At 35.9% G+C, this 11,752-nt stretch overlaps 2 protein-coding genes across 2 annotated transcripts in view; one reads left to right on the forward strand and one right to left on the reverse strand.

Moving 5' to 3' along the window:
• The window catches only part of METTL9 (methyltransferase like 9), a 19,460-nt gene extending 7,708 nt beyond the window's left edge, over window positions 1-11,752 (forward strand). Inside the window, exons 4-5 of the mRNA XM_009320045.1 lie at window positions 6-190; window positions 11,020-11,752. Of these exons, the coding sequence (XP_009318320.1) occupies window positions 6-190; window positions 11,020-11,225 (391 nt within the window). The 3' untranslated portion in view covers window positions 11,226-11,752. The remainder of the gene's footprint in view (window positions 1-5; window positions 191-11,019) is intronic.
• On the reverse strand, window positions 3,987-10,213 carry IGSF6 (immunoglobulin superfamily, member 6). The gene is made up of 6 exons (XM_009319988.1): window positions 10,112-10,213; window positions 8,128-8,481; window positions 7,112-7,212; window positions 5,908-5,964; window positions 5,177-5,260; window positions 3,987-4,060 (listed from the first exon to the last, which is right to left on the reverse strand). Exons 1-6 carry the CDS (start codon window positions 10,176-10,178, stop codon window positions 4,022-4,024), a joined length of 702 nt encoding a protein of 233 aa, XP_009318263.1. The 5' UTR covers window positions 10,179-10,213; the 3' UTR covers window positions 3,987-4,021.

The raw sequence follows: 11,752 nt of genomic DNA on the forward strand, positions 1-11,752 counted from the left end.
TGTAGGGTGCTTGGTATAAATGAATGGCAAAACACAGGATTTCAGTATGATGTTATCAGCTGTTTGAATTTGCTGGATCGCTGTGATCAACCACTGACTGTATTAAAAGATATTAGAAGTGTACTGGAGCCAACTAGAGGCAGAGTCATTCTAGCATTAGTTCTGCCATTTCACCCGTATGTGGAAAATGGTAAGTACACAGATTAATAGCTATTTAGGCAGGTAAAGAAAACATCTGTAGGCTATAGTATCCCAAATTAAATGTTTAATAAATAATTGGCATGTATGTATTTGATTTTTACAAATAACTTGTACGGTGCATGTTCAGAAGTATGAAATCATAGGTAAATAGGCCACATGATGTAAGCTGTTTTCTTAATTCCCCAACATACATTGTTGGCACCAGCAAAAAGCTCAAATATTGAAATCACATATCCTGTTCTGCAGGTTGCCACATTTGAGCTGTGTTGGAGCAACATGGGAAAACTGATCTCTGATTAGGGCCCTCTGCTGCTGTCATATAGGTAACCCCAGTTGTCTCTAGCGACCATTGAGCAAAACCGTCAGAACTGTCTGTAATGCTGAATAGAGCAGTTCAGGTCAAACTGTTTCAAGTGTTCTAGATGAACCGCACCTAAAAGTTCATAGGGAGATAATGTTCACTTTCCAACGTGAGCTCTCAAAGTAAAATATAGACCCCTACTAATACAAAGTATCGACCGCTATTTATATTGTATTAGTAACTGGAATAAAAAAAAGTAAAATTCAGTGCCAAAACTCCATTATTTCCCCTAGTTGTATTTTAAAGAAATACGTGAGAGATTTTCAAATGAATCTGTCCTTATGACTAAACGTCGAAAGAGACTAGAAATGGTTTTTTTACGTGCCTATGATTGTGGATTCAGGTTGAAGCACCCATAAAAGTGGTTTGAATTCTAGAAGACTGGTGTTCATCAGTCATTGTTTGGACACTGGCTCTCCTTGAGTATTAAGACTTGTCTGTGGCACGTATGCCCAGAAAATACGGAAATAATAACCATAACATTCTGGCAATCACAAATGCATCAAATCGAATCTATTTTCCTCTTTTTATATGCTAGTGGTGTTTTTCTGGAGGGGGGTGGAGCAGGGGGAAGTTTTAAGTATAAAAAATAAAGCCATCAGATGAAGAATTGCTTAAAATACAGTTTAAGCATATAATTTTGTAACTATTCTGAAAAGTAGTGTGTCTTAAATGAGATGGGGGGTTGACTTACGCATCTGTACTGTATGCTGTATTTCAAGCATATTTGGTTACAACTTACTGTTCCTATAATGTGGAACAATATCGCTTCCTCTTTTAAAAATTCTTTAAAATTCCAAATAACAGCAGTGTCTTTCTAGTCTTTCGTCGGCATATTAGAAGCAGAAATTGAGAAATTATTTGGGTGACTTTTTTGTTTGTGTGCCTTCAAAACTATATGCCATTGTGTTTTGCAATCGCTATTGCACCCAGCGTCTATGTTTCTGCATGTTGTTGGGTAACCACATGACAGACCACATGCAACTTCCTGGCTCAACAGGAGGTAGATAAATTAAGGAAGAAACTACTCTAAGTCCACTTATATCCTTCATCATTAATCTCCTACAGTATACTGGGAGGAGAATAGAGTGTTAAATTTATAAATCCCAAGGGATTGGAAACTTGTTCTGTGATTGTTGAACTTGGTCATTCCTACTTGTTGAAAGTTGAAATCTGTTGTAAGATGTCTTGTAAACCAAAGTCATACTTTTGTTTGTGGTGGTGACTTGTAGCAGATTAGTCACTTTGCTTAAGGCAGTTTTGTTTCCTTAATATGTTCTGAAACTTAAAAACATCTTCAGTTTGTCTATTTACCACTATCATGGATATGGGCCCATATAAACTTCTTTAGACAATGCAAGTTAGTACATACAAAAGTTACTGTCATTCCACTGAAGCTTTCCCACTTAAGATCTATTTAACTGTAGTCTAAAGAAATAGACAATGAACTGCCAGGCTGTCTTCATGATGTACAAAGGATTTTAGAATTTCAGTATTTTCATTCAGCTGTTCTACAAGACGATGCGTTTTAAAAAGTGTTAGATATGTACATAAGCTTTATATTTAACAAAAAAAAAATACTTGGAACATTCAAAGAGGAGAACATTTCATGGCTCAAGTAACTCCTTGTAGCAGCTAATTAAAACCAGTTTGGACCCACCTAGAGAAACTTTTGAATTTTAGAGTGGGGAACAAATGGAGAAGAGATGAGGCAGGTAAGGTGTTTGATCAGTGTATAGATCAGTTTCCAGAAATGGAGAAATTATTTTAATCAAAATGAGATATTTGGGTTATTACACGTAATGTAATGGGAGGGTAATTGTGGAAACTGTCCATGTGAATAACATAAAGCTTGCTTTAAGAGAACAAAGCAAGGTGGAGGAGGACATAAAATATATTTCTGTGCTTACTGTTTCTGGAATTACAGTGACACCTAGAGTCCGAAGTGGCTTAATCACAAATTCTTTCTGGGGCTTTTCAGAGTTTTATTTTCAACATACAGAACAACAAGTAATGCACTTATTGCACATGTCTAATTTGGCAAGTAAGCCGGAAGAATCATAAGGTATTAGACTAGTCACATAAGAACATCAATTATTATAACTTTATATTTTTAATAGGTATCCCATAGGGTTATATAAAAATCCTTTGTTTTTCCTAATATAGACATCATATTTATATAAAGGCATTATTAGATAATATATGACTAGACTGGTTTAAGTTTCTCTAAAATAAAAATGTCAGAGACACCATACTTCAGAAGTAGTAAACACTAGCAGCCTGGGATTGTGAATTTTCTTGTTGAACATGTTAATGTCCTTGTGATTGATTGACAGGAATAAGAAGACAAAGGTGTGTTTTCCATCTTCCTGAAATAATTGGTACTAAATTGAGCTGGAAACACAGTACTGTGCTAGATGGACCCTTGCTTTGTCTCAGTTGGCAGTTCTCATCTCACTGAAGTGAGAAATGCCAGTTTGTTTGTTAAACAAAGCCTTGTTTTATTTAAATGATGATAAAAGATGCAGCTGTTTTTTAGTAGGGAGAATGCCTGATACTAACAGATCCCTTGTAAAAGTGCTGATTTTGTAGATTGACTAGGTAGTAACTGCTAAAAAAAAAAGGTACTTCTAAAAAACAAAAAGTATACTACCTTGACTAGGTACTATACTTCTGTGTTCATGCTTGTATCCATGTTGAACAGGCATGTAAAGGCAAAACTTGGTGCTCCAGGTAATCCTAACTTTGGATGGTAGGACTGGAAGATGGGGGTTGTCTGTCTAGCAAGTGAATTTTAATATTGCAGGAGCAACCTTCGCACTGTGACCACTACTTTACTTTCCTAAATAGGCTAGGAAGAGGCTCCCATCCCAACTGAGCTTCACCATGATAGTACATACATTTATAGTCTGTTTCTTGTGCTTGCCTGTATACAGAATACATAGGTTTTGTGTTTACGCTGTTGTTAAGACTCAGTAACTGTTGATCTGTATATCCGTTAGATCAATAACTATCATGTTAACATGACTAAAACCAGAATTTCACCTATGAAATGAGTTTATTTTCTGTTGCTGTCAATTATCATACATCTTTCACAAATGCTCAATTCATGTAAAAGGAATACATGTAAATTCATGTAAAAAGAAAAAAAGACATAGAATCTAAACTGAAAAAGGAAACTTTTATGAAGCATTAGCAGTTATCTTATGAAAGATGAAGTCTTTTCCCACTGTTCTTATTCTTGCAGAATGGAAAATGGAAGTAATATATAACACAGATGTAAGGTACAATGCATTTGGTTTTGGTGATCAGTTTAGAAAATACTCTTGAAGAACACTGCCCTGCAAGGTTTTCTCCTCTCTCTTTAAAACAAAGGAAGTCTGTGAAGAAGCTTAACTTCTTCATCTGCCCCTTTGCTTACATGAGAAATATTGAACAAATCTGAACTGCCGCACATGTTCATCTGTTCTGATAAACAGTGTCATCTTCCAAATCATCCTAGGGGAAAAATGTAGAAATATTTTGTTACTGATGTGAACTTTTTGTTTATAAAGGCAGAATTTCCTTTCTGAGGCAAACTCCTTCCCTTTACTGTTTCAGTAAACTCCTTTCTCCCCACTTATCCAGTTGCTTTTGTCTGTGTGGCGTCTACAGGATTCAAAACATGTTTCTTTTCCTCTTGACTTTTCCTAATCTCCAGGGAGCACAGAGGCAGTAAAACATACCCCTTATTTTCACTGTGTTCATATCTGGCGCTCAAACCAAGGACCAGGTCATGTCAGCAAGCACTTGAAGTCTTTAAAGGGTTAATTACAGAGGAAAACAATTGGGACTGTATGGAAATAAATTAAGTAAAAATGTATAGAGGAGAAGTGTTTGACTTTGTTCTGTTTCTTTTGGTTTCTCCTCGCATCTCTGAAGTGGTGCGGTCCATGCTCAGAATAGGAAAGAATTTACACTGTTTCTCAAGAGAAGCAACATTTTTGAAGCCATTTTCTTTGCTTGCAAATACATGTAACTTCTAAAGTTGGTTTTTTTTGTAACTTACATGGCATATGCAAAATTATTGTCATACAGTCATATAAGACTTATTTCATCATTCCAAATTTATGCCAATAAGTTCTGTGGCTTTATCCAGTGATGTTGAATACTTAGTTTAGGCTCTGTAAGTTGAAGGAGGGGGAAATATCTGTAAGAATGTTGTAGAGCTTTTCTAACGGTTTTGTTACATTGCTGTCACTAGCTGCCCTGGGCTAAGGGAGCAAGAGGAACTACAGTAGAAACATTTTTCAAAAATGGACTCTTAATAGCTCTATGCATTTTGCCAAACAGTCCAGAACCACTTGTTGAGACCTATTCTTGGCAAAATACAAATTTATGGAAGCTTCATTTTTAAATGTATATACATACATTCTATAAGGTATATACTGTCATATATATAATTGTATGTGTATGGTCATTTAGAACGCTCTATAATGTCTTTGACTGTTGTGCAGAATACTTTTTTTAGACCTTTATCAACTTTAAAAAAGAAAAGTCTATTTCCAGAGGAAATAGAAATTGTCAGTTCCTCTTTTTCCCCATAAATTTCAGTATTGGTGGATAGATACTTACAGGCTGTTGGCAGTGTTCAGCGTACCTCTGCTTTTGAAGTTCTTGAGCAATTGCTTGAAAAATTTTTCGTCCGCTACTGATTTTCTGCAAATTATTTAAAATATTTTAGGTCAGTGCTACATTTGAAGTTGGGGGAAACATCTTTTTCTACCTTTTATAATTCTGATTTTTTCCCTGTATTTGCCTTTGTGAATGTTACTAAGTAACACTTTAAGAACGTACAGTTTGGCAGACAGAAGGGTTTTAAATTACATTAATATTACATCTCTTAACATATAGACCTTCTTTAATGGATATTTAAATGTGTGGCTTCTGATTTTTATTCAAGGATACATAGCGATAGAGATTCTTAATGGACTTGTTTTAAATACATTAGGGCTTACCTGAATGCATCATTTAAACAAACAAAAAATTAATAGCAAAACCTGTTATTTTCAGAAGACGTTTGAACAAAATTTACTTAAAACCTAAAGGAAGCTGTGTATTAGAGATGGCTTTTACATAGATTGTATCCAAGTCGTTAAAAATAAATTAATTAACTAATTAGTTAAAATTAGTTAACTGTAAAATCATTAACTAGTTTTGTACAAATCTGAAGTGAAGCCTTAACAGCTCTGAATGTCTCTTTAACTGAATCATCAATTAATCACAAAATTGATGCCCAATATACTTAAAAAGACAGAAAAAGAAAGCTCTGAATCACAGACAAAGCAAACAAAGTGGTAACATACACAGTTCTCTGTTCTTTGGTCTTCATTCCCACTTTTCTTTAGCAGCTTTGGTTTTAACTGGAGGGAGGGATAATTAAATAAAAAACAATTAAAACATAAGATGAGAAGCCAGCTGCTAAGGTAACAGAATAGTTAAGTGTTGCCCTTTTACAGCGCCAAACAATTTGTAGATAAAAGTCTTTCATTAGATCAGCTTATACCATTGGAAAAATCAGGGAAGTTTTCAAGCGTATAAGGCCTTTTTCAGTTTCTGGTAGTAGATGTTGCAAGTATTTTTGCTTTGGGTACAGTGGGACCTGCCTGAAGCACTACCCAATTCTCAAAAATAAACCAATGGCATCACAGATACCAGTTTTTCCCCTGAAGAAGGCTTGATTAATTTCTCCCACTATACTACTTCACCTAGTTTAAAGAAACAAATCAAAAAGACTGTCCTGTCTTTATGCTTAGACAGTGATCACTACAGCAAAGAACCATTTTACCGTATCATACCACTTAGGACTGTGAAGTCCTCATTCTCGTGTCAAAGTCTCATTCTTATGTGAAGATTCCAGTTGCAGCTTTGGGCGTTTGTTTTTAACTAAACACAAATGTTGTTCTAGATTTAAAAAAAAAATAATCCAATAGTCATGTAATTTTTAACCAGGTGCATTCTAATGTGTTTGTTTCCTATAAGCATAAAACTTCTTCCAAGTCTCTGATACTTTTAAAGTTTACCAAGGCCTCTCTTCTGTATATGTATGATGTATGAATAGAATTTCATTACACAAGTAAAGTCAGTCTGCAGTAACTTTACTGCAGCTCACAAATACTTTGACTTTAAATTATTTTACTTTTACTGGAAACTAATCTAGAGAGTTGATGACTTATGATGGTAACTTCTAGTTTTGCTTTTTGAGTGTGCCTTGACAGATAATCTCCAACTTGCTGATTAATACTGTCAGGATAATTTTAACTTTAGGATACTTTTTCTATTAGAAACTTTACTGAAAAAAGGAAATGTGTTTGCTATTGAGAGTACAGGTATGTGCCATGCAAGAGTTTGCAGATGTGTGCAGCATACGAACTTCAACCAACCACCTCTTTAAAACTTAATCATAAAAGTTATGGAATCTAGGAATGTCTTTTTATTCTTCTTATGGAAATGTTAAAACTGCTTAGATTTACAAAAAGAACAAAATCAGAAAAATCACTTTGAGCCTACCTTGTAGACTACAAAGAATGTGAATACAGTAGTGCTGTATAGAAACAGTAAGGATGAGGCGATGATCATGAAGATGAGTTTTCCATTGCTGTTCTGCTTCTCTGCTCCTTTATTAAAAGTGAGTGTTAGAATAAAGGACAGTTCTTCTGATTCACATAATTTTCTTAAGATTTTGCATTTCAGCCCCCTTCCTCTGAGGAATTAAAAAACCTTATACCCATCGACATTTTCTGGTTCATTTTCAGTCTAAATTCCTTAGTGAGATCACTTTTCTTTTGTTTCCCTGAATGTTTGCAAGGGCAATGGAGACTTGGGTTTTTTTACTATGAACCCTTCCTTTAGGGGTAAACAGAGAATAGCATCCAGTTTTCTGCTCTCATAAAGGAATATCTGAATAAACCTTACAGGCTTTTGTTCAGAAATGCAATTAGATAGAGGAAGGAATATAGGGAAAGTAATAATCCAGCTAGGTGTTGGTTTTTTCTATTTTAGGCATGTAAAACTGAAATGTAGTTCATGAAGTCTCATCACTTTCTTAACGAGAAGGCAAATGATACAAAGGTTCAGAACTAAAACTGTTTTCTCAAGTTGGCACAGTGAATCCCGAGTTCTGAGACCCTGTACTCTCCTGCACGTACTTCCACTAAACGTCAGTTTCTCTACTTGTCATTTTTCTGTTGATACTCCCTTTCTGATAGCCATTAAAGTCTTTATGTAAGAGGATGTAGAGTATGGTTAGATAACATGAGTACAAAACTTCTTTCTTTTGTAGAATTCTAGAGTCATTCGCATCATATGACAGAACAGTCTAATTAGCAAATGAGGTTAAGATGCTTATTTGTAGAATCCCTCCATGGTTTTATTATTAATATTTTAATATAGTTGTACTAATCCTAACGGTTTTGTTGGTATTTCCATCTTAAATGCCATTCTTGAAAGTGTAAATAAAGAGAGTATTTAGGAAAGATAATTTATTTCTTTTAAGGTGCTTCATTAAGAAGGAATGATCAACTGACCTGTTTTCGTTAGTACTGTTCCATCTCCTGTTTGTTTAGAACGGGGTGAACCTGAATTTGAAAATGCTATTCCACAGATATAAACAGCGTTGTCATCTACAGTCAGATCATTGATCTGAAGTGAAATGTTATTTTCTGATAATAAATGTACTTTGTACTTCTGATGATCTGTGCATCCAGGAGTACACAAATCCTCATGTTCATTAGCTAAAAAGCGAAACCATAGAACGTTAGGTGAGGAGGAGGAGCATCCAGTGGCAGAGAAGGTGCATGTTAGGAGCACAGTGTGCGTGGAGTAGTCAGCTTCCTGAAATCTGGGTTGTGTTACAGTGACTTGGCAGGTATCTGCAGCACCTGTTGGGAATAAACAATTGGAAATGTGAGGGACAGTTAAAAAGCAAGGCACAATCTAAAAAGAAAATAAGCTACTTCTGGTTCATTTGAGAAAAGGTGGGAGGAAAACCAACCATGTTTCAAACTTGAAATTTTTAAGGTTGTTTCAAGCAACCTTTTCTTTTAGATAATTCCTACAGCTTTCCCATGTGTTCCTTTAACAGTTTTACCTATGTGGTGATGTGCTTAGCTTTCTGTTTTTCTGAAAAAGTATAGAGAAGATTCATGTGTCTAAAATAATGTGAATGTCTCCTTTGGTCCTGGAGAAGACCAAAAGAATACTTCGTGTAGTCCCCAGTCCCCTGCCTCAGATTTAGTCCTGAGTGTTTTGGGGATTTGGGCGGGGGAGGGGGGGGTGTCGTGTGACTTAACTCTAGATGCTCAGTGGAGTAGTTCTGCAAGGGTTTCTCTCTCCTCCACTGTTCCTGATCTGAGTCAAGCGAGGCAGCCTGATGGCAGGCAGTGGAAATGTTGTAAATGGAGACATTTGTAATTTAGCAATTTCATAACATTGATTAGAATTTGTGATAGTTCCTAGACATTCTTCCACTTCATCACATATATTGACTCTGGGTTTCTAAGGATAATAATACTGCTTGTTAGTTCTGACATTTAAAAATATGTGCAGAGAAAACAGGAAGGTTAATCAAAGAAGAGAATTCTAATTAAGGAACTGAAGTGTAAGGTTTAATATGACTGGTGTGGGAGATTTTTTTTAAGGCAGTATTGACATCCATAATTTAAATACTGTTTTAATATATTTAATTTTATTCAAATAAACTGCTTAGTTATTTGAACAATGGAATTGGGATTATTGCAGTGAAAATGAGGGTAGTAGCTTAACAGCATCCTTTTCTACTTCCTAGAAAATAACAAATTAGAAGAAAAATAAAATGAAGTCTCTTAATCTACTGCTGATACACAATTTATAAGCGTGTCCACGGTGGACAATCAGCATTGTCCCTTCATAATTTTTCTCACTGAGTATTTTATGGACTAAATCCAAGCAGATTCAGTGTCTGTGACTTCTACAGGAATAAAATGAAACTCTACTTCTGTGTCAGATCAACATCAGAGCTGTTCCATAGCAGCTACAGCAGTCTGAAGATTGTAGTAATACAAGTTGTCGGCGTACTTGCACCCTGTGTGGTGAGAGGCAGTAGCTTGTGCTTCTGCAGTTGATCCACTTCTCTTTTCCACCTTACTCTAGGGCTCTGGGTGGCCTTGCAGAGCAGAACTCCATGGCTTCAGTTCATGTAGATACTGTCTGCCAAACTTCCAAACCCTCATCCCAAACAAGCACAGCTGTGCTGAAACCATGCTGCTGCTGCTGGAGCATTCTTTGCAGGGAAGTGCAGTAGGATTTGACCCAGAAATCGTAGATTACAGGAGCATTTCAGACTTTCGGAAGAAAAAGCATTTACTAACAGTTGTTTAATTTGGAAGTTGCATGAAGATAGCAGAAATTAGCTTGATTCTCAGCAAAACTTTTTACTGCTCTGATTTTGTAGCTATGCTGCAAATCATAACCACAACCTTTTCAAACTGCTATTACATGGGAAAATATAAGAAGCTTAAAAAAAAGCCTTACCAGCACTGTACAGAATCCAGTCAAATGCCAGCATTAGCACTTCTTTTAATTTGTGGAAAGATGCCATTTCTTGTGTCTCTCTGCAAATGGTTCTGCTTGAAGGAAGAGGAACTTAGGAAATGTTTGGAGTTGAAGAACGCTCTGAATCACAAGATTTAGAACTTCCTGGTTAGAAGGGTGTTTGCTACTGCATTTAGCAAACTGGTTAAAGGTACAGACCAAACCAGAAACCGTTTGTTATTTGTGGATGACATTACTTGGAAAATGAGTGAAGAGTTTTAAATTTTGAACTTCTGAGAGTTGTACCTATAATCCTTCAGATTATTTCATTGGATATAATAAATGACAACACGTTTTCCAGCATGCTACAAGTGTTCAGTTTCTTAATTTTATGTGACCCTAAGCAGTCTTTACCATATCAGCTAGTAGGTGGCCACCAGAGGTTCAAAGCTCCTGTAGCCATCCATTATAATGTGGTGATCTACTGATGGAAGCTTCACAGCAAATCATGATTTTCAACTTGCTGACTCTATTTACTGTAATTACCTGAAGCCATCTTTGGCCAGACAGTGGGCATAAAGAAAGAATTTTATAATGCTGGAAAAGATCTTCATTAAATTGTCTGTCTGTCCATGTCTGCTGAACACCAGCCTCACTAGTGGAAGTTACTTTTCAGCCAGTCTTGGAACTGCTAGTTAAAAATGTAAGAAAAGATAACCTTAAGAAGGAGCTGCTTCTGAACAATAGGCAAAAACTTGAACTGATCTGGCAACAGCTCTACAAATGGCTTGTCAACCTCCTGTTTGGAGTGGAATGGAATATAATCTGTATAATATGCTTTCTGTAAGAAAATACAACACACAATAAAGTTTTCTTTATAATTTAAACAAACTGTTTTGTTTTCTCAGTAGGTGGCAAGTGGGAAAAGCCCTCAGAAGTGTTGGAAATCAAAGGGCACACTTGGGAAGAACAGGTGAATAGCCTGCCAGAAGTTTTCAGTAAAGCTGGTTTTGCCATAGAGGCTTTCACCAGACTTCCATACCTATGTGAAGGTGATATGTATAATGACTACTATGTACTAGATGATGCTGTCTTCGTCCTCAAGCCAGTGTAAGCGTGTATGAAGTAAATCTCCAGAATCTAACCCAAGAAACAGCCTCTGAAAGAGGAGTTTGATTTATGGTTACTTAAAGGGAGGGAATTCGGGGATTGCCATGCTAAATAAATACCATGTAAGAAATTTAAAGGCCAAAATACTAATGTATTTCTTTGTAGTGCGATTAGGAAAAAAAAGGTGGTTTTTTTAAACAGACTCTTCAGTTGAGAATTTCTTTTTTACCAGCTCTTAAGCCAACAATACATTCTGCAATCCAGCAGTAATGGGGGATATTTTTTTATACTTACCTGCAACAGGGATCAGATCCAAACAAAAGCAATAGTCCTAATAATGGTGAAGCTGATACAATGTGAACTGTTGTTAAAGAAATCAAGTGAAACCTGGCAATAAAGTTATCCATTCAGTTCAAGCCGTGTTGAATATAAACTGTTGAAATGGATATTCTTCCATGCGAAGTTACTTTCTCTCTTACTGTCATTCTTCACATGTTTTTAATCATGCTAATAAACTTTTTTTGAGATGAC

Source organism: Pygoscelis adeliae, unplaced genomic scaffold, assembly GCF_000699105.1.
Source record: "Pygoscelis adeliae isolate BGI_AS28 unplaced genomic scaffold, ASM69910v1 Scaffold242, whole genome shotgun sequence".
Taxonomy (NCBI): Eukaryota; Metazoa; Chordata; class Aves; order Sphenisciformes; family Spheniscidae; genus Pygoscelis; species Pygoscelis adeliae.